The 23,603-nt window shown below is 39.5% G+C and overlaps 1 protein-coding gene across 6 annotated transcripts in view; it reads right to left on the bottom strand.

The window, feature by feature from the left end:
• The window catches only part of PRKCZ (protein kinase C zeta), a 157,891-nt gene that overhangs the window by 14,553 nt on the left and 119,735 nt on the right, over positions 1 to 23,603 (bottom strand). For all 6 annotated transcript variants that reach the window (XM_072427153.1, XM_072427156.1, XM_072427155.1 and 3 more), the window contains 8 exons: positions 22,823 to 23,011; positions 21,047 to 21,144; positions 17,828 to 17,914; positions 14,611 to 14,746; positions 13,304 to 13,391; positions 9,872 to 9,991; positions 8,345 to 8,424; positions 7,261 to 7,350 (listed from right to left, as the gene is read on the bottom strand). In XM_072427153.1, the coding sequence (XP_072283254.1) occupies positions 7,261 to 7,350; positions 8,345 to 8,424; positions 9,872 to 9,991; positions 13,304 to 13,391; positions 14,611 to 14,746; positions 17,828 to 17,914; positions 21,047 to 21,144; positions 22,823 to 23,011 (888 nt within the window). The remainder of the gene's footprint in view (positions 1 to 7,260; positions 7,351 to 8,344; positions 8,425 to 9,871; positions 9,992 to 13,303; positions 13,392 to 14,610; positions 14,747 to 17,827; positions 17,915 to 21,046; positions 21,145 to 22,822; positions 23,012 to 23,603) is intronic.

Below are 23,603 nucleotides of genomic sequence, written 5' to 3'. Positions count from 1 at the left end.
CAACCATCCGGATGTTTTTGAGTGGTTACTGAAAAGCTGCGTCACAATTCCAGGGCTCTGGACATTTGGGGCATAATATAGGGTAGATGGAAAAATGGGGACATACGTATAGGAGAGAACTATGAGGGTTACTGGATTCTCATGGCGGCAACAATAACTAGGAGCACTAAATTTGTCATGTGTTGCCCCATCCAAAAAATTCTGATTCTGGGGGGAACACATTAAGTACTATATAAGCTGCACCTACGCATAGAGCCACCCAAAGCTGCCTCTGTCCATGGGTGACGATAAGATATAATTGCAAAATTAAAATCAGGCTGCCCCTCATTTAGCAAACAATGTGCAAGTGTTTATGTGTATTTCCAACCTCAGTGCTTAGAATCCTGGGCACAAAACGAATTACAGATCTGCAAACATTTTTTTACAATATTTTTTCTTCCAACAGCAGTATAATATGAAATGGTCAGGTACAGGTTGTATTCCGGGCCAATGTTACTTTACAGCAGCAGAGGGAGAAATTTATGGACAAAGCTAAACTCTTACAGTAAATCCATCTCATGATTTGTCTCACTGGCTTGCTGTGCGACAGAAATGATCAATCCCCTAAATAATAAGGAGAGCTAAAGAAACAGCTGTTCTTCAATCGCCTTCATGAACCATTGCCTCCCTCAGCTCCCTATCATGCCCAAGGCAATAGACTGCATGAATGAGGCAATATGGCTTGTACACAATCCTATCACACCAGGGGTGACTATAGTCACACCGCCAATATTAAAGATTCTTATCCTTGCGTTAAAGTTTACAGTTTGCGTGTATTCTCCACACCAGCTGAACAGATGTTAAAAATGTGATAGCCCACAGCTAGGTCACTTTTCAATAGAGGAGGTTAAAAACCCCCTCCCTCCCCTTGTAATACACACCCCACTCTACAATCTGATGATGCCATATTCAACAAAATATATACGATCCAAAAACCACCAAAAGAAAACTATTTTTTATACATATAAAGACTGCAGCTTGCACAAAAGAGCCCCAGGAACAGATCGGTGAGAGCCCTATGTACTTTATTAAGCTGTTGGATGGCCAGAACACTCAATAAAATGTATGAATAGTTAAACACAATCAATGCGTTTGAAGGTAAATCTGGGCCCAGGTTCTCATGCGTTAGAAGCAGTTGGGAGCTGACCGCGCTTACCCTCACTCCAGCGCACGCACTGACCGGGGAGCCACATGTCAATGCACACAGAATTTGAATAGACTGTGAAACACTGGCTACACAAAAATAATAACAAAAATAATAGAGAAAAGGCTCTGCTGGGTTTATCCTTTTTACCCGCTCTGTGGAGATCAAAATAAGCCTTCAATGGAACTAAATAATAAGAGCCTTAACTTTGCATTCTCATGTTTGTAGATCAGAGGAGAGCACTCTGAGGGGTGCAGTCCAGATCTGAATGTAGCGAGCAGCACACTCTCCTCTGTGGGTACCAGGGAATGGCAGCCAGACAATATATCTGACGGTGATCTCCCACTGGATGCAAGTCCGCCAGCCAGGCACTGCAGTGGAAATGACCTCAGTTCAGCCGAGCATCCTTGCTCACACAAATAAGTACCAGCAAAACAAATAGATGTGTAATGAGATGTCTGTTTCCTAGCAGTAATCTTGGCACTTGTTGGTTTACAGGAAAGCAAGCCTCTGTTACACTAGGGAGGCTGTTCTTGTAATTAACTCGTCAGCTGCCTGGACGGTTTGCAGCAGGCTGAGCGGCGACACTCACACCCCATAGAGGGCTATTGGAGTGCAAACACAATATTGAGCCCCTAATTCAACGACAAATGTCCAGCACTTGACCCTCTTACAGAGGTTGTGTCCTGTGGCCATATACGTGTCATATGGGGCTTTTCCTCCATACATAAATATACACTCAGCACTGTACAGTTTTGTTAAGGTAAAATTATGTGCAAACTCCTAAAATGACATATATGATGTGCTATAATTTTTTTCTGAGCCTCCAGTTTGTGACAGTTTGTACCTTCTGGTGTTTTTTTCTCTTCCTGTAATAGGGTAATAACACTGTTTGTTTTGCAGTTCTTTTCTGCAGCAAGTGCATGTGGTAGCATGTTTACGGTGACTGTTGTAAACATCCCCACCAGGGTAACAAGATTCTCACCGAATTTGTAACCTTTATATTCGCTGAATAGCTTAGCTTGTTACAGAAAGTGGAAAAATAACCGATCCACGGCCATGAATGAAACTGGATTACTAGGGGGATGCAAAAATACAAATGGAGCTGTGCAAATGCCTTTGAGAGAGTCTGTAGCGTGCAGGTATTGGTTCCTTCTGATCGAAGACTTCCAGAATTGCAAATAAGTAAAACAACAGAGTGCAGCATTCTAAAGCAACCAACAAAAGTGGACAGCTTGGCGTGGGTTGATTAGTCAATACTGTTTTCTGATTGGTTGTTGTGGGTCTCTGCCCTTTACAATTGGGCCCTAAAGGGGTTAAATAAGTAAACCTCCCAATGCCAGGAAGGCCGGGAATGAGTGGAACACGACCTGGAAACTCTTGAGCAGGTTGCAGCTTAGAGTCATTGGCACAAAATACAGTAACCTCTGTTACAATAACTTGGCTGGCCTGAGTTCAATATCCAAAAATAAAAACTGAATGTACAAAGGGAAGCGAAGCCCAGCAAGATAACCTGCAGATCAGGAACTCGGTAAACATTCACTTTCCTTCGTGTAGGCTGCTTCCACTTTAATTGGCAGTGGCTGAAGAAACATGGAATGCATCTCCCTCTAGAGCTGGAACTGCTTCAGCAACAATGAATTCCTGGGAAAGTGTTTATCGGTGCTGATGTGATGAAAGGTATTGCTGGTCTGTGATTGGACTTTCCTATTGCCGTCACCCGGTTTGTTGGAAACTACTGTGCAAATTCAGATAGGATGCGACTGCAGACGTTCTCAGCTCTGGGAAGATAAAACTGAACAATCCTACACTGCTGATGTGATTTAATAACAGCCCACATGTCAGCGTTCTATATTTGCAGAACCTTGCAGAATCAATCTGAAGCAGCCTTTCTGGATGTTTTTAACATGGAAGAATCCTTGGAAAAAACTCTGCAGTTTTAGGGAACCTCTGCTATAATTTCTATATCATCAACTCCCAGTACATTAGTGTGATGGTCAGCGGGAAGGATGTCTCTTACACTGCTAGACCATTGGGAAGAATGTCACCCTTACAGATAGCCAAAAAGATCATCGATGGTCAGTAGTACTGGATTGCCTATTGCACAATGAACCCCTTTAAACCTCTGGAGAAACCCTGGTTGGGAAACACTGAGGTATAGCCTAACATTGGGGTACATGGTATGAGTATATACTACTTTTCTGATGAGATTTTGAAAATATTTTTTTACATGTAGAAAAATAATACCCCACTCCAATTTTTCTTCCTATACAATATATGAATACAAATTATTTATATTATAGCGGTCATCCCATGCTGTCCTGGAATCCTCTGTCGTCCCAGTGTGGAAAAAGTGCTTGGCGCTGCAATCTTCTTTTGGCTACGTCACCTGATCTCACAGGCGCGAGATCAGGTGATGTAGCCTGCTGTAAATAGGGGGGGGGGGGGGGGGGGGGGGGCGATATTATGTCTGCACATGCCTGAGATCAGAAGGAGCAGCCTAAAGCCTCCTGAGATGCTTGACAAAAGGTATCCCAGGCTCTGTGCACCCCATTCAATCTTTAGCACCGTGGCGTAAAGAGAGAAGGAGAGAGGCTTCCAACTTTTTTTTTTTTTTACAATAAATACATTTTAACTTATCTACCCTTTCATATAAAGTAAAACTTATCGTGTGTTTTTCTGCGTGTGGCCACTAGGTGACACTTTATTACAGCAGAGTAAAGCAGCTTCTGTGTTTGCATTCATAGAGGTCTACTTCTAAAGCAGGGAATCTGACATTCATTTACAATATACCCTGTTGGAGAAAATATTTCCTGTCACTGAAACAGATGGTCCTGGAACATTCTCCACCAGGGAATGTTTCAGTGGATGTCAGACTCGCTACTTTAAAAATAGACCCCCAGTGGGCGTGTTTGTGTAGTTAGTGGAACACAACTATTTTATTAATGTTAAAACAACTAATTTTACCCAAAAGTGATATTTCAGGTAGATTTAACAGGGCTGGGTCCTCCTGTGAAATTTTAAATGTTTTGGATGCTCCCAACAGCAAACTCTTCTTGCCCGATCTCTGTCTACCTGGCAGTTTTAGATGCCCCCAAAGGCCAAAGGGTGAGCATGTGTTCAGAGATATATTCTCAAAAATATATCATAAGCAGTCAGATGGAACCTGAACAATCAGCTCAGGGTGGTCAGCCCCTTTGACATTCTAATGTGCAGGATTTTTAAAGTCCTCACACTACGATACAGGATGGTGGTTTCAGGTGCGAGCTGTACAGTACAGTGGGTTAGCTTGACCTGACGTGTGGATTTTTTATGATTTGTTGTTCATTCATTTATCACACTGGATCTTATTGCCATGCTTTTGGTAAGATGGGACTGTTTGGCTCTGGTCCCCAACTGTGCATGGTTGTTGGTTCTCTTTAGATACTCAAGTGTGAGACAATTATTGTTATTCTCCTGGGTTTGTGAGCTTTGCACCATACTTGGCACAAGCACAGCCCAGGTCAGACAAAGCTGTACACAGGTTACCAATTGTAGTGGACATGCCCTGGTATTGGGGAAAAAAAATTCTTATATTAGCCATACATTTTGTTATTGTGCAGCTTTCCACTAAGGCAATCTGCTATCTTTAAGTGACCAAATGTAGTTGTGCTAAAAAGTGATCAAATTCACAAGAGTGCCAAACAGCTTCAGTTGATCTCTCTAATTGTAGCCTTTGGTCACTTGTTAAACGCCTGAATCTGTAAGAGATTGCAGATATCAGACACTAAAAATGCCAGTTTTGCCTTTTTCTCTATAAATAGGGCTGGAAGAAATAATTCATAACTGGAACCCATTATCCATACACGGAGCGCTGCTGCCACCTGCTGAATGGTTTGTGAATTGACGCCTTGCAAGTTACCATTCGGGGATCTCAGCTGAGAGCAGTGCTTGTGGCGGCTGCTTTAATCAAAGGGAATCATGTTGTGAGGTCTCAGGTAGTGTTAAGTGATTTCAATCAGCCATTCCTTCACTTTCATGTGGATGGATGTAAACCAGTAAATTACAGCAGAAAGAGCTTTGATTAAGGTCCCGTGTCTTGTGGGAAGCTAATGGGATTATTTATTGTCGATAAAATTCTAATGCATTAACTGCTTAAAGTGTCACTCCAGTCAAAATTGAAAACTGGCTTGAATTGCATATACAGAGCAATGTCTATGTGCCTATTAGCTCTGCGCTTTGTTCAGTGCATCAATACACAACCATATACAATGATGTGAAGAAGTAAGTACACCCATGGACATCTCCATTCAAACAGAGCCTACAGATAATGGTGGTATACTTGAATGAATGACACATAAAACTAAAGTAGTTTAGGTCAACTGCAGGTCAAGTGCACCTGTTACAGAACTAAATATGATTGAAAATAAAAATGGAAAGCACCAATAAAACAAGTTATATTTACCCACCAATGCAAACCTAAAACTTGTCAACAAGCCCTTAATCAGAATCCTTTCTTTGTTTATTGGTTGCTTTAGGAAATTGCTCCACTTTTATTTTTTTTTTCTTCAGTCTACTGATATGTAATAATATAAATACTGCCACTATACTATAGATAATCGTGAAGAATGCAGTCAGGGAGGACCAACACTGATTTACATTGATGAATAAACTGGACACCATAGATAGGATTCCCAAATATTGTGCTGTACTTACTGTACTATGGACCCAAGCAAATAAATGAGTTAACTCATGTGTAGAAATGTGTAATTATTATTTACATCACTGGAAGATATATTATTACACATTTTTTTACCACCATTATGTTCCATAGCCTTTTACAAATAAACTATTTTATAGGTTTCATGTGTTTTGCAAACATAATCAGGAGGAAGAATCAACAGCACAAAGCTCTGCAGATATAATCCTATAATCCAGAGAAATACAGGGGAGAAATAAGAGTCAGATGGGGAAGTGATGTTGGAGAAGAGAATAAAAAGTTACAAATAAGACTGGGAAAGTCTTATTTGTCAAAAGTTCCGATGCTCCCATCCCCATAAGGCGACCAGTGGAAGGGGTTAGTGTGCGGATATAGAATGAATAGTCAACATTAGGATATATGTTCTGTGCATTGTTAGTATCAATGCATAAAAATCCCTTTTTTATTATGTGGATTGTGCTGCTTATCTTTCTGTTATTTTTATATGAGTGATCATATTGCTTGATCTGACTGATATTTTTCTAACATATCGAGATCACTTGTAATAAAGCACAAAGTAACCCCTGAAGAAGCCCATCATGGGCGAAACGCGTCGGGTATTTAGGCAACAAAATATCTACTGCTACTCCATCTTTAGGCTGGGCTTAAAGCTGCCCAGTTATCTGTTATTGCTAAAAAGCAAGTAGGTGATTTATGTCTAGAATATATGAAGAACAATTCTACAATGGGATCATGGGATTAATGGTTCTGCTGTAAACATTTTGTATACCAAGCACTGTATTACTGTATTTTCTGTGAATGGTATTGAAATATAGATCAAAGAATTTGCCTTAAAAAAACCTCTCTGTCCTTTCCTTGTTCTAATTTGTCTATTTAATTAGGGTTGGCAAATATCCAGTTGAAGAGTATCTTTATGTAATATATTTATATCACTCCACTACTATTTTCCTCACTTAATTTTATATTTGTAAAAGGAAGCCCAATAGTGTGTTATTTGTACTGTGACATTTTTATTTCTATATGTTTTGCTGTTGCATTATTTTATCACTTTCTTCCTCCTCTTCCCCTAAGAGTTGGCAAAAAGCCTTCTGCAGACAGAGCTGGGAATACATTGTCTACATATATAGAGTTCCTAGGTCAGCAAATTGCCAGGAACAAGATGAATGTGTGCAGTTGTGGGTATGGTGCACTACCACTGTGCTTTTATGGAAAGTCTGAAGAAAGTAGCTCATGTTCCCTGTGTGTAATAATCAATAATGAATACTGTGTACCTTAACCGTGTATTCATCTAACAGATCAATAAATAAGAAATGAGATCTAACCAGAATAGCAATAAAAAAAAGCATTCAGATATTATGAAGTGCGCTTCTCATCTTACCATATCCCAGTCTATGCTGCGGAAAAAGGTGTGTGATTTGATATCAGCAAATCCCGTCTGCAGCTGGCATCCTAGTCTGTCTTTTGGATCCTTTAAAGAAAAAACTCAGATTTATTTTACTAAAACATAAGTTCCAAATAGAAAAAAAAAATCAAACAGATTAAACAGATTAGACTTCTAGTAGTCCCCTACTAGTAGTAGGATCCCTAATAGTAGTAGTATTCCCCCTTCAAGTAGGATCTTACACAATCCTTGACAAAATACAGCACGGTGCACGAACGAGCACGGTACTTACAGCACTGTCCTTCTCTATTGATAGGGGAGGGGGTAGAACGATGGAGCGGCACCCCACTGCTCTCTGCCCTTTACTTTTCGTGGATCCACCAGGACAGTCCTCCGGGCGACAGATGACAAGCGCAGTACACACGCCAGATTCTCGTCCAATTTCAGTCCTGAGGCGATTGTCGGATGAGAATCATCTGACGTGTGTGTAGCCTTAGTCATGTAAATACCCAGGCAAAGATTTATAAAATTTAAGTCAAATCTATGAGATGATTACTTACAATGGCTAGATACAGCAATTTAAAATACTTAACACTAAAGGAGCCCCATCGCTGATCATCTAAAACATCATAAGTGGTGTAGGCAGAATACTGCATGGAACCCACTCCCCAACATGATTCACCATAATTGCAGACTAGGCACCAATGCTGAGTGATTGCTGTTATAAAAGGATGAGACACCTAGGGGCCAATTTCAGGTTGACATTTTTTTATTGCATTTTTAAACGTTTTCCTGATAGCATCCCCCACTTTGATATTGTTGAATGCCATAGGGTACAATATAGATAAGAGGTGCCAATTTTGCCACTTATTACCATTGGAAAAATGAACATAAAGTACCAGTTTCCTTAACAAAGCATTTCATCTCCACTGTATTGAAAGTGGTGATCAGGAAAAACAATGGAGACCATAAAAGTGCCTATTTGTTGTTAGATCTGACAGCCCTGCCTCAGGAAAAAAAATATAGATATAGAAACATTTACACAGGGACAGGCACTATATAAAACCAAAAATCAACTCACCTTGTTTAAAAACCCTTTTAATACATGGGATGCTTTCACTGACAGGAACCTTGGGATCCGAATAGGCTTCTCTAGAATAACTGGATACATGGAAATAGAAAAGTTCAGTAAGTTCTAATTCTGAACACAAAATACAGAAGAGGCTACATTTACACTTGGGTAAAAAGCAGTTGTGTGGCTTCTCTGATTTGTGGCTATCATGTAAGCATTTCTTAGTTACAGCCATCAATGCTGACAGATCCAACTACTACAACATATTAAGTAAGCCGAACTAGGATTTCTATCTATCCATCTATCTCCTGTTCCATTTCATTTTATCATTTTGTCTATCTGTCTATCTTCTGTCCGCCCGTCCTCTCTCCGTCTGTCCGTCCTCTGTCTATCTATCTATCCTCTGTCTGTCTATCAAGTGCCCCATCCTGAGTACAGATCTAACTTATCTTGGACATTTATGATATCTCTTTCTCCACCTTAAAACTGTTCTAACATTTGTAAACATCTTAACGATTTTTCAGGTTTCTGTCAGTCTCAGAAAAAAATAGTAATGTTTTGATGTGGCCTCCTGCAACCTCCCTGTGCCATCTTGCAGTGTAAACCCAGGTCATAACACAGTAATTGATATTAAAGCATATCTGAATCCAACAAGAAAAGTGTAATCTATTGCAGTTAACCAAGCTTTGGATGTGGCAGCTTTATTTTTATCAAGTAATCCTGTAATTATTACATCTCCAGAGCCATTATGTCTTTATTTTGTTTTCTCCACTGTTTCAATTAAAGGAGCCATTTCAATGGAGAGCCTCAAATCACATTACCAATGATACAGTACTGACCCTGTATTGCTGCCACAATATACTAGAACTGAAGTACCACTTTAAATTGATCTGGCAGGGCTTTATTGCAGAATAGGACAGGCAAGACAAGGTTTCTTACTGATCACTCCCCTTCCACTGTCAAATCACTGAGCTGTTCATGCAGAATACCAATTCAGGCAAATTCCGCGATAATACATTTTACCTGCCTGATTGTGCTGGAAATATGTGAATAGGCTAAGATGTGCATGCGTAGCATCAGCTTTGGTCACTAAGGAAGCCTAGCACATCCTGGATTTTCCTGCGGCTGCAAGGATTTAATAATCATCTATTTGCCTACGCAGAAGTTACATGATCCTGGTCCCCCCAATCAAGAACGCTGAAGATCAGAATGAAGAAGAGAAGGAAGAATATAACAGGGACAGGTGAGTATAAACTAGTTCCCCCTCCTTTTTTTTTGCCTCGACAACCTAATGCAACCAACAGGTGTTCTACTTTGACTACTCTTACAGCACTGCTGAAAGTGCATGTAGACACCTTCCGCGCCCTACATTTAGGTATGTGTTACAGATGGGTGTACCTTGGGACAAATGCTAAACTTGAGATCTTTGAAAAACAGGAACATAATTTTGAATAGTAAGCAGGTTCACTCATAAGCCAGTTGTGCATAACATCTATCATATATCAGCATATAAGATGTCAGGTGATCTATACCAACCTTGAAATAGATAATCTTCAGTGTTCATGTCGGGATTGTCTGTAATGATATCGAACGGTGATCTGCCAGCCATCATCTCAAACATGAGGACCCCGAGAGCCCACCAGTCCACACTGAAGCCTGTAATGCAGAATCAGGACTATATTAGATGAGCGAATATAGAAAAGGTCTGTATGTAAAAATTCAGTACTAAATATAATACACAAGGAGGATGACAGGGTAAACAGACTCAGTTCTTTTACTGATAAATATTTTAGTGCTTTTTTATAATCCAAATCACAAGAAGATGTGGAACATTTTTATATTGAGCCACATAATAAAATCACAGGTTAATAATATAGCATATTCTAGTCAAGTCTCCAAAGCTCAGCAATATTAATGAAATAAAAACCTGTTCAGACGAATGTACTTAGCCTGCCACTGCCGGCCTAGTAAAAAAAACAAAAACAAATAGCAGCTGTATTGCTAATCCTCTGTTTTCAATCATTTCCAAAATGCTGACCCAGAATGAGCATGCAGCATGTGAAGTCCAAATCTCTTAACTGTATATTTATTACAGGTAAGTGCTGAAGCCAACTTAATCAGACCAAAAGCCACACGACTATTACTAGATGTACAGGTCAGTAATAGCAGCCTATATGTTTTTCTTTTGGAAATTCATAGAACCAATACTAAAATTACCACTTGTAACATTGCATGATTAGGCAGGCCATTATTGTAGAAAAATACACATGATGTCCCTTCTACAATAAGCTTTCCCAACTGCCTGATCCTTCAGGGTATTTTGGGGGGGAAATAAATCTAAGCTGTGTATGAAAAGTGTCAGCTTTGCATGGCAGGATACCCTGCATTCTCAGCTTCCTCTGCTAATGCCACCAATGAATGAACTACCAAGCACCTGTGCAGGAATTTTGTTATCCCAGCCCAGCCAATCAGAATAGCCAAAGATGCCAAGGGGGAACAGAGACAGGTAAGTAACGTGGGGGTTAATTCTGCTTTCAGGTAAAACTTTCTTCTGTTTACAAAAAGAATTTTGTAATTATAACTCCTTAAATGTTTATTAAGTTTTAAAGTAAGGTTCCCTTAATGCCTCCAAGACATCATCATTTGAGGGGAAAGTTCTCCAAAGTAAGAGAATGGCGAAGTAAGGAAGTATTCCCATCCCAGAGTTTTCCCCTTTTTTCCTGCTACAGTGACAACTCAAAGTTTTGAGAAATATACCGCTAGTTCCATAAATATTTGGAAAGAGAAATTTTTTTTCTAATTTTGGTTCTGTACATTACCACAATTGTGGAAGATTTTGTATGTGAACAGAATGTATGTGGAAGATTTTGCTGTGAACAGAATGTATGTGGAAGATTTTGCTGTGAACAGACAACAAGCGGTCAAAGGAGCTCTCCATGCAGGTGAAACAAGCCATCCTTTAGCTGCAAAAACAGAAAAAACCCATCCGAGAAATTGCTACAGTTTATGAGTGGCAAAATCTACAGTTTGGTACATCATGAGAAAGAAACAAAGCGCTGGTGAACTCAGCAACGCCAAAAGACCCAGACATCCACGGAAGACAACAGTGGTGGATGATGGCAGAATCATTTCCATGGTGAAGAGAAACCCCTTCACAACAGCCAACCAAGTGAATAACACTCTCCAGGAAGTAGGCGTATCGATATCCAAGTCTACCATAAAGAGAAGACTGCATGAAAGTAAATACAGAGGGTGCACTGCAAGGTCAAAGCCACTCATAAGCCTCAAGAACAGAAAGGCTAGATTGGACTTTAAAAAAAAAAAAAAAAAAAAAAAAAAAAAAAAAAAAAAAACTAAAAAAGCCAGCACAGTTCTGGAAAAATATTCTTTGGACAGATAAAACCAAGATCAACCTTTACCAGAATGAAGGCAAGAAAAAAGTATGGAGAAGGTGTGGAACAGCTCATGATCCAAAGCATAGCACATCATCTGTAAAACATGGTGGAGGCAGTGTGATGGCTTGGGCGTGCATGGCTGCCATGGCACTCGGACACTAGTGTTTATCCATGATGTGACACAGGACAGAAGCAGCCGAATGAATTCTGAGGTGTTCAGAGACATACTGTCTGCTCAAATCCAGCTAAATGCAGTCACATTGATTGGGAGGTGTTTCATACAACAGATGGACAATGACCCAAAACATACAGCTAAAGCAACCCAGGAGTTTATTAAAGCAAAGAAGTGGAATATTCTTGAATGGTCAAGTCAATCACCTGATCTGAACCCAATTGAGCATCCATTTCACTTGTTGAAGACTAAACTTCAGACAGAAAGGCCCACAAACAAAGCCGCTGCAGTAAAGGCCTGGCAGAGCATTAAAAAGGAGGAAACCCAGAATCTATTGATGTCCATGAGATCAAGACTACAGGCTGTCATTGCCAGCAAAGGGTTTTCAACCAAGTATTAGAAATGAACATTTTATTTTCAGCTTTTTAATTTGTCCAATTACTTTTAAACTCCTGAAATGAAGTGATTGTGTAAAAAAAGGCTTTAGTTCCTCACATTTTTTTTATGCAATCTTTATGTTCAATCCAATGAATTAAAGCTGAAAGTCTGCAGTTCAACTGCATCTGAGTTGTTTCATTTAAAATTAATTGTGGTAATGTACAGAACCAAAGTTAGAAAAAAGTTGTGTCTGTCCAAATATTTATGGACCTAACTGTATTTCTGCAGCAGACACAGAATTCCTGATCAAGTCCACTGCTTTATCACCCCCTGGCTAGTAGACCCCCTATCACAGCTGTGGTAACTCTGTTATTTGCATTACAGGGCTGTATTTTCTCTCTATGTCCCCGTTGAGAATTCAGTAGCATACATGTGATATTTGTATATCTCTCCACATTTGTGAATTTTAGAAATAAAGAAGTCAGGCCAGTAGGAATAGCAGCTTAGCCGACAAGCCAATCATAATTGTGTCAGCTTTGTTTGTATAGAACTGGGGCTTTCTTTTTTGTCTTAGACAACATTAAGTACTTGATAAAAGATCAGACCAGGCCCCACTTTACTCAGAATTGGACAGATTACTTATATGGGTGGTGTTGTCCATAACATAAGAACGGCAAAATGGTGAACCAAAGGATTTTGTCCCATCTGCAGTAATCCCTCTAACGTGCCTGATCATGAACTCTTGTAGAAGCTAAGCTGCGTATGCGCAGCTCGGCTTTGGTTGCCAGCAAAGCTGGCAATCCCCACTTCCCCTGCATCTGCCGGGACTAAAGGAAATGATGGCAAGATGGCCGGAGATTGGGCTAGCAAAAGAAAACAAAGAGAAGTTGGTGGCACCCTGCGATGTAATGTGGACATGTGTTTATAACAGGTTTAGTTCTGCATTATGAATAATGCTCAATCTTGTTAGCATGGTAAGACTTACATACAGTATAATGATCCACACATTATGTTCTTACTCACCATACTCTTCTCCACGGAGAATTTCAGGAGCTATGTAATTTGGCGTTCCACAGAAAGTGCTTGTTGTGTCCCCCGGCCCCAGACCCTCCTGTAACATAGAAGGTGTAAATATATGTCGTTTTGTTGTCATTTATATGTCAGGTTATAGATTGGATACTACTGGTTTTTACATTACATTTGTTAACATGTGTCTCTGATTTCTGCCCACAAACCAGTCAAGGGATAGGGTAGCTTACATAAAGCCTATGATGGAACTGTGCAAAATCAAAGATTACCAGCAGTAAAAAAAAAAAAAACTGCAAGAAAACCTATTTAGGAGATTCACTCATATGGACTATTCTCTGGTATTCCACTGGCCAGACTGTCTTCTCTACAATCTGTTATGAATGCTGCAGCCAGACTCATCCAACCTTCCCACCACTGCTCTTCTGCTGCATCTCTTTTTAGTCCTCACTCATAACCTCATCACATGCACGGCCCCAAGACATTTCTAGAGCTGCCCCATTTCTCTGGAATTCTCTTCCTCGTCTTATTCAGCTTGCTCCTACTTTCTAATAATTTAAAATAACACTCAAAGCCCATCTTCTTCTTTCTCTTAAACCCTCACTACTTCCCACCACCACTACATATCTCCCCTCCTATTGTGTGTTACTTCCCTAACCTCCTAGATTATAAATTCTTCTGTGCAGGGTCCTCTCCTCCTCCTGTGTCACTGTCTGTATCAGTCTTTCATCTGCAACCCCTCTTTATTGTACAGCGCTGCGTAGTATGATGGAGCTATAAAAATTATGTTTAATAAAAATAAAAATAATACTATTCTTTAAATCCACCATTATTAAATCCACCAAGCCTCATTATTGGATCTTTAATGCAATACACAGCTTAATTGGTCAAAAGGGAGCCAAGCATATCAGCAGAAAGTTTAGATTTGCAGAAGACAAACTATATCTATTTACCTGTTGTTTTTAATGTAGTTTTAACTGAAGCAACCCTCTTGCATTCATTCTCCTTTTTTTTTATCATATGAAAATGGTTATTGTATTACATTGACTTCAGTAAAGATTTGGGAACATTTCATTTAAAGAAGTATTCGTTCTTGTAGCCCTAGTCAACAGGTATTCCAATTTCCTACTCCAGTAGCATAAAATGGACTGGTTGATATGAGGGAAAATGGATTGGTTGATATGAGGGACAAAATACACTTTTTCAGATCTTATTAACCATGAATCCTAGTGAGAATCAAACTGAAAATATAGTAATATAGTTAATAAAATGAAAGATGAAGCAATAAAATCTGCGGCTCTTACTTTACACATGCCATAATCTGTCAGTTTGATGTGACCCTCCGCATCAAGCAGCACATTATCCAGCTTCAGGTCTCTGTAGATGATTCCCCGTTCATGCAAGAAATTTAGAGCAATACAGATTTCAGCAGCATAAAACCTATGGGTATAAAACAAAGGTAAGTGATGGCATGCTGCTTTTTTTTTAAATGTTACACTTATTATCACTAGTACAAAGTATGGCAATCCAAGCAGAGGACCTCTGCAGAGGAATGAGGCTCAGCCATACATATAGGTCAACAGCTGCCGATATATAGGATGATCAGTTCTTAAACCTACTAAGAAATGTGACAGAATATAGCAATACATTTTCATTGCAGCTGCAGAGTAATAATTACGAAAGTCTATAACAGGCACATTTAAAATGTATACAGGTAGTCCCAGTGTTACATACAAGATAGGGACCGTAGGTCTGCCTAAGTTGCTTAAGTTAAATTTGTATGTAAGTCGGAAAAGGTACATTATTTTAATAAATGCAATTCGGACAGATGTTTGTCTCTAAATAGTGTAGTATTATAGTATTAGGCAGTGTGGTGTCCGTTACTGTATAAAATCCTCACTGTGAGTTATTCTATATATATATATATATATATATATATATATATATATATATATATATTTAATATATTTATTTATATTATGGAGCCTAGCCTGGGAGCAAGCTGTGCTTTGATATGCAAAAAGAAAAAACTGCAGTTTGTCTTGGTCAATAAAGAGTTACAAAAGCTTGCAGAACAGCAAAAGTTTTCTTCTGCAAGTCATGCCAACCACCCCCCATCAAGCCTCTATCCTGCACACGAAGGAGCAGGGAAGCCCGTTCGTATCCAGGAGTCTTACGTACGTATACCTGTATATACCTGTATAACGAAATAAAAGAAAATAATATATTGCAGCCTACCAATACTCAGATAATTTGGGACCCTGCCAGCAACCTACCTTATGTCCTAGGGTAAAACTTGGAGATGGAGAAATGGAGAAAGAGTTACCTTATGACAGAACGTGTGTTAGGACTGTAATGTAAAACCTTTCTACACAGCACACAGTTTGAGAAGATGACTGTAGAATGTCCAGCACAACAGGACTGGATTTCTGGCAAAACTTACAAAGATTATTTACACTAATTGAACAGATATATAAAGCATGCTTTCAATGGTGTATTTATCAGATTGTTGTATTTATTGTTGTGAACATTTTATGTGAACGGTGGCATTGTGCTCAATCTCAATAACTTCAATGTGGGTGAGAATTTTCTGAATAGTTCATGGTTGACAACTACCTGATGTTTGATGGAGTGACATAATACTTCTAGTTGGGTTTTTTGTTGCTTTTGTGTCCCCACTGGGATGATTTCCTACCCCTTACCAACTGGATGACACCTCTTCATGTGTTGATACACTAGGTTTGATAAGGACAGGGAGTGGGGGGAAATCTCTCCCTCTAAAAAGAGCTTCTGACCCTTCTTATGTATTTTTTTCTCTTTGTGACTTTCTATTGGAGGGATCTACCTGTGACTCGACCAGGAGAATCTATATTATGTGAGCAGTAAAATGCCATTAGAAGTGCTAACCTTTACCCACACAAAACATATTACCTGGAGTTCTGCCATAAAGAAGTAAATACTCCACGGAACTGTGATGAAGCTACAAATAACACTCCATGGAAGTCCCCAAATTTTACAGATGTTGAAAAAAAAAAACATTTACGGAACTCAGCTGTACAGCTTCTTGTTTAGTAAAAAGCATAATATTGGCCAAAAGTAGGCAAAACAGACATTGTTTTCTTCAATGGGATCACTGGACAGGAAGTTATTTATGTTTCGGACTTTTTCTATGTCCCCCACCCCACAACAGTTCTAAATATATCGTGCAATGTCATGCATTTATATGTGTACCCAGGAACGTTAATTGTAAATAGGTAATAAATGTGCCTTGATTACACAGTGGCTATTTTAATACAATCTAGACCAGCGGTCGCCATCGGTGGTTCGCGGAACCAATGGTGGTCTGCAGCTTTTGCCAGGGTGCACCGGCCAGAGCCCGTATATGGATACAACCTGTGCACTCTCCCATCGCAGGCTCAGGGCAGTGGGTGGGTTGTGTCTCTGGTTCAGACCTGCAATCAGAGAGTGGGCAGGTCCTGGCATTGTGACGTAACTATGGGGGAAGTTTCTTCCCCTTCTAATGCCACATGGCTCCCCGAGCATAGACGGACCAGATTTCAGGCATTTAGTGGTCTGTAGGTCTTAAAAGGTTGGCGATCACTGATCTAGACCAGCTTTTCCTTACCTTTTCAGGTCTTCAAGAAACAACTGCTATAATTACTATATTCAAAACCATACAAGTGTGGCCAGTAGGAAGAATACTTTTTTCATTGCTGGCCAGTGGGAAGAATGCCACCCTTACAGATGGCCAAAAAGATCATTGGTGTCAGGTAAACTGACCTGAGAGGCACAAATTGCTTATTGCTTAAAGCAGACCTAAACTCAATGTTTTTACCTTTACATAAAAGGGTAGACAGCCCTTTTATAAAAAAAAAAAAAAAAAAAAAAAAAGCACCTCTTCTCCTTTCTGTCTGGATTGCTGTGGCATTCAATACTGAATGGAGCCTCCTGGGATACCTACGTCATGCATCTTGGGAGGCTCTTGGCTGGTCCAATCCAATCTTAGGCATGCGCAGAAGGGTAATTTTCCCTCACTAAGGGGAAGGAGATGCCGATCTCAAGCATATGCAGTCAGATCAGCCCCCTTTTTTCTCCTTTACAGCGGGCTACCTCATCTGATCACACACCTGCACAGTGCGAGATCTGGTGAGGTAGCAAGGGCGAGGAGGAAGACCGAAGATGGTGGCGCCCAGCGCTTTCCCTGCACCAGGACAAAGAAGAATTGCAGAACGGCGTGGGACCCGATTGAGGAAAGGTCGAGTGCAATTGAGGGATCTGAGAGATTAGGTAAGTGTGACTTTTTTTTTATTTAGTTCAACTTAAAGGAACCCTTAATATTTGGAGGTTGAGAAAAACTGCTCTATACAAAAAATGTATGACCTTTTCTCATCTCACAAATCCAATATGTTTGATTGTCCATTAAAAAAAAGCTGATGTTAAACCCAGCCTAAAATCATTACAGTGGCAATAATGACTGTGAGCTCTCACTGCATCACTACACACCACAAAGGGGAGCCATACCTAGCGTGTTCTTCAGGAAGTTTTCTTTGCCTTTGCATATGAAACATTAGGTCACCTCCATTGACGTATTCTATAACCAAAAATAACCTAAACACAAAAAAAGAGAAAATTGTTAAGATTTTAGGCACCATACAACAAACACAAAAGCAAAACAAACTATTATTCGATGTTCATATATGCATGCGCTTTAAGGTGGCTTGGAATGGACATAAACACGGTGTTGGTCCCAGACTGGCTAATGTTACTGTGGCTTAAGCATATGTGTGTACTTGTATTTCCAAATTTGATGAGGAGAGAGAGAGGGGGTAATACAACAAAGTATGTTATGCCAAATAATTTCCCTTGGTTTGGATAGAGAAGGGAAGGTTTAGATGACCTGTTTACTGCTATCTGGAGTGCACCTAAAGAGCTTTTCCCTCACTTGCTGTCTAGGTTACAACAGTTTACCAATACAGGAAATAAAGGAAAGTCTGCAAGAGTCATACGAACAGAAGTAAAAACTCTATGGGGATTAAAGGGTTCCCTTACTCTACCTAACAGTTTGTTATTGCCATATATTTTGTAGTTTTAGATTTGACTTTACTTCCCATCACGTAAAACATTGTCAGGGAGACAGAAAAAACCCTGGGGAACTACCTGTGTACCACTGTGGAAATTTCCATTGACTTTGTGTCACAGAGAAGCAATGGAAAGTTAGAGGGTAATTCCCCTCTTAGACAGATGTTCCCAGAACAGGTGTCATTTGGAGGGGATTTTCCCCATACATTACATTCTGGCCACACAAATTTTGGTTTCCCACTTTCTTTCTCAGGTACAATGTTCCCCAGTACAAATAGTGGGGTGAAGCTGCTCAATATCACAAAGATAGCATTAAACCTTGACAGAGGGAATAACCCTTTCCTATTTGATCAACAAAATTTCTGCTTGGAGATTCACAAAAAATGTTTTGTCTGGATATCCAAAAACAAAATTGATGTACAGCTTTGCTCTATCTATTCCTTAACCTAAAAAGCCTAAAGACATCAAGATATAAAATAAAAAATCATTAAGCTTCCCAAAGCTTACAAAACATTACAACCAACAAGTGAAAGACTGGTTTCAATAATGTAATGATAATCAGCAGATCTGTAATTATTAATATTAAACTGTATTTATAAAGCGCAACATAATATGCAGCGCTGTACATTAAGTAGGGGTTGTAAATAACAGACCGATACAAACAATGACACAGGAGGAGGAGAGGTCTCTGTCCTTTTAGGTGGGTAATGTTGATGAAAACAGAGAAAATGTATATTTTAAGATAATACATATAGCCTACAAGTAAAAATGACAAGTTGTCTCTGCTGCCTCACAACAACCAAGAAGTAATTCCCTGGCTGGTTTCTGCAGCAAAACTAGTCTAGACAGCAGTGTGTAAGCCTGCTGAGATTCAGAATGGACAGAACTACATTTTGATCCCATGGAGATCCATGAACAATACATCATCATTTGCTGCCTCTCAGGTCTTGTTCCCCTCAGGTGCTCTGCAAAGAACTTTATAACTTGCCATTTTGCTACATGTGGCTCATAAACCTGTACTCAGCCTATTTGACCGTGTCATTCACCAGAGATTTGCTGCGGCATCATTCTTGCTCCATAGACACAGGGACTTTGTGTGCAAAGCGTGCTAACAAGAAAATCTCTAGCTGCCCGTATTCGGCTTCCAACTGTTTTTTGTGATGCAGAAAAGACGACAAAACAAGGTTGCTATGGGTGCCAATTATTCTTTTCAGCATGAAAAACTCATGAGGAGCAATCTGAACCAGTGAGACTATAATGTGTTTTTATGGAGCTTGTTTTTTTAATGTACACTGACTATGCCGATGATATAAATGAAATACAGGCAGAGTTGTGTTCCTGCTTCAGTTATTGCAAGGACGTTTTCTGGTTATGCTAGGGTTCATTTCGAGTTTCTTCATGTCTATAATGACCGCCAATGGAAGGATGCACGTCTATATTTACTGTCAATAGAAGGATGCACGTCTATAATGACCGCCAATGGAAGGGGGCTTGTTTACACTGGCTATCAATAGAAGGGGGGGGGACAATTTTTACTCTTTTTCTATTATCAATATTAATTCAGTGTTCTCCCCAGTCTCTTTTAGCTGGGCACACCACCTGAAACTTTTCAGCAATCCCCTGGCTGTTTTTGGGTGGTTACTGATGAGTTGGGTCACAATACAGGGGCCATCATCATCCACCTAAAATTTCTTCCCATCCATCTTAAAACAGTTTCTGGGATGAGCACTGTAATTAAATAAATATTAAGTGATGATGTAAAAAGAGCAGAATGGATTTAAAGTTAATCTGCTCAAATGATCAAATATGCGAGGTAAGATATTTTCCTGATTCTAAAGTTTAAAACTTTTCACAATAAAAGTTAATTTCAAGAATCCATGAACTGTTGGTAATATTTTTAGTAGGTATTTCCGAATCATTATTCTTATACAGTATTTATATACGCCATCATATTATGCAGCACTGTACAAAGTTCATAGTTGTGTCACTAACTGTCCCTCAAAGGGGCTCACAATCTAATGTCCCTACCGTGGTCATATGTCATTTATACAGACTCAGGCCAATTTTAGAGGGAAGCCAATTAACCTAACTGCATGTTTTTGGGATGTAGGAGGAAACGCACGCAAACATGGGGAGAACCTGCAAACTCTGAGATTCGAACCTGGGACCTAGCGCTGCATAGGCAAGAGGGCTACCTCTGGACCACTGTGCTGCCCGTGCTAATACCTTAGAAATATGTTAGGGGTTCCTGTGTGATAAATAGGTTGAGTAAGGCTTAGTATATGCTGATCAGAAAAAATAGAAATGGAAGTTGTAACAAAATAAAATAATTGGGCAGGTAAATATACGGAATTCTTCTACAGTAAAATAGAACTACACCCAAAGCAATCTGTTTGAGAGGACAGAAACAGATTTGGTTCCTGACTGGTTTCCTTTTTCAACAACCTAACAAAACTAAAATATCAGTTTTAGCTGTGCTTGGTATTTCCATTCCATACAAGATCAGTGTAAGCTTTAAAGCTGCATTAACACTGCTTGATTCCTTTTTTTGGGGGGGTGGATTCAAATCACACAAAGATGATTTCTGGAGTGTTGAGAAGTCTCATGTGATGAGCAGATAATACGGCACTTTCCCAGCAGATGAATAATAGATGCTCTTACCGGCTTGGCGTCTGAAAGCAGGAGTGTAAACCAACTAGAAATGGATTATTAGAAGCCTGTTCAAACACGTGCTTCTCTGTCTGTACCCAGTCAATATCCTAAAAAGAGAGAGGCAATTAGAATAATGTGACCACATAGCCACGGAGTGGGCATCAATGAATAATTTACAGAGCACAGAGAGGCCATTTGTCACACACCAGCAATATTTAGACTTTTTCTTCCTATCAGACTGACAGCCGACTCTTTGTCTGCCTTGTTGTCTGGATCATTCATATCGCTTTATTTGTACATGAATAGATCCACACAAACTACCCTGCATCCCAGCTAATAACCTAAACCATTCTTAAGAGAAATTGGGGATGATCCCCATACACCAACAAATTGGGGATGACTGCAGATGAATGACATCCAAGAGTATTAGTTGCATGGCTGTTAAGCTCTAGTATTTGGAGTCACTAACCTAGAAATCAGATTCGGAAAGTAAGATGTCAGCATGGCTGCTGGGGACTAGGCAATGGAAGCCTACATGTTCCTTTTGTGAAAGATTTCTTTTAAGGATATGCAAAGGAACTGCCACATGTCAATGGCTCCCAGATACTGCTTGTAGTTTTTGTGGTCTGAGACCCCAGTACTGCTTACCAACTGCAGCAATTACACAAATGATCCTTTCCTCCTACATTGTTCAGTTACTTTATATAAATGAAAAGTATATAAGAGTAGCGTGGAAAGCCAGAAATATTTCTTGTGTAGAAAAAGGAGTGAGACTCTAAGGAAGGAACAGAGCTGGGAGCCATTGGAGCTGTAAGAAGCCTGAGGCTAGCTAAGCCTTCAAGACTCGATCTATAAATATAACTTTTAGGAGATCTATCTATCTATATTATTACCATTGCAAATGTAAATATATGGGAAATATTTTGTGTTTATTACTTACCTAACACATATTACCCTAGGTGAAAAAAGTACCAAGAATAAATGTTCTATGCACTTCTTGAGTACCATGTGTATAGAACAACATTTTGGAATAAAAATATTTATAAAAAAAAAAACTATAACAAAAAGCTTCTCTGCATCCTGGGCTGCTGGCTCTTTGGAAGACACAACCATACAAATGCAGCAATATTATGTATATGTCCTTTTTTATTTGAGGGTAATGTCCTCCACCTGATCTGCTAGTTGGAGGACGGTCTGACCTATGTACGAGACATACTTAGCTATGATCATAAGTAGCAACATCTGTACAGACTGGCCCAATCTGCATGTCTATAATCAGACAACATAAAAATGACTGATCGGAAAAAAGAAATGTCATCTACGTCTGCAATATGTCTGGAGAAACATCACAAGTATTCTTAGGACTGTAAAGGACAAGAAGATAAATGATCAGCAAGAGTATAAAAGCACTGGCTACTGGAAGTGAAGAGATACTGTAAAGAAAATGGAGATTTATTGCTCTAATTAATAACAGCCCTTAAAAGACAAGGCATTATCTGTCCAGGAGAGGCCACAACAGGATTTCCAGTTCAGAGTAATGTATATTCTACAGATCAGTTGCCGATTATTACATCAACTACTTTACCATCATTTTACTTTATTAGCTCCGCTTCCAGCTTAGCAGAGTAAACATTACCTCACTTGTAGTAGGTCAAACACAGCAAAATCACAACTGGACCATTCAGATTTCTGCTGACCACATATAAAAGACTGGGCCAGTGCCAAAGATGTTGTCAGAGTTCAGCTGGGGGAGGGAGGAACAACACGCTGTCAGTTTGTACAAACCTCTTCATCATGCACCAGCTCCTTCTTCACTACCTTCATGGCAAACACCTGGTCGTTCTTTTTTAACCTCACTAAAAGGACTTTGGCGTAGCTTCCTCTACCAATCACTCGGATGAGGTCAAAGTCCTGCAGGCCCAGACCCTGGGAGATTTTAATGCCATCCATTCCATCAATGACAGGTTTAATGTCCTGGTAATGTAAAATGTTATTAGTAATTAGTGAGTTTTATATGTAGTGGAAGACATCTGAAACCTATAAAAGATGATAAATGGCATGTTTTTATACACAGGAACATCTTTACACTATGCTTTCTATTGCACGGATCAAGGCCAAGGTTACAGGAAGGAAAGTTCTGAAAGAAGAAATTAGTACGTGCAGATGGAAGGCCTTGACATAGACATCTGGTGAAGTGAAGCCAAAGAGGCAGTAATAGAAGTCACTACTATGAAAAAGGCCACAGCAACAACGCAGTGATAAGGGTTTAGGTAACAGACACATAGGGGAGGAAGGAATGGAATGAAATAATGACACAAAGTCTAATTGACAGATTGTAAGCTCTTCGGGGCAGGGTCCTCTCCTCCTGTGTCACTGTCTGTATTCGTCTGTCATTTGCAACCCCTATTTAATGTACAGCGCTGCGTAATATGTTGGCGCTATATAAATCCTGTTTATTATTAATAATTTTATTATTAATAATAATATTAATAATAATAATAATATTAATTATAATAATATGACCGAATAATAAAAAACACCTATTATTAAGGGCAAGGCACTAACC

Source organism: Pyxicephalus adspersus, chromosome 11 (assembly GCF_032062135.1).
Source record: "Pyxicephalus adspersus chromosome 11, UCB_Pads_2.0, whole genome shotgun sequence".
Taxonomy (NCBI): domain Eukaryota; kingdom Metazoa; phylum Chordata; class Amphibia; order Anura; family Pyxicephalidae; genus Pyxicephalus; species Pyxicephalus adspersus.
This window is presented reverse-complemented; position numbering and strand designations above follow the sequence as displayed.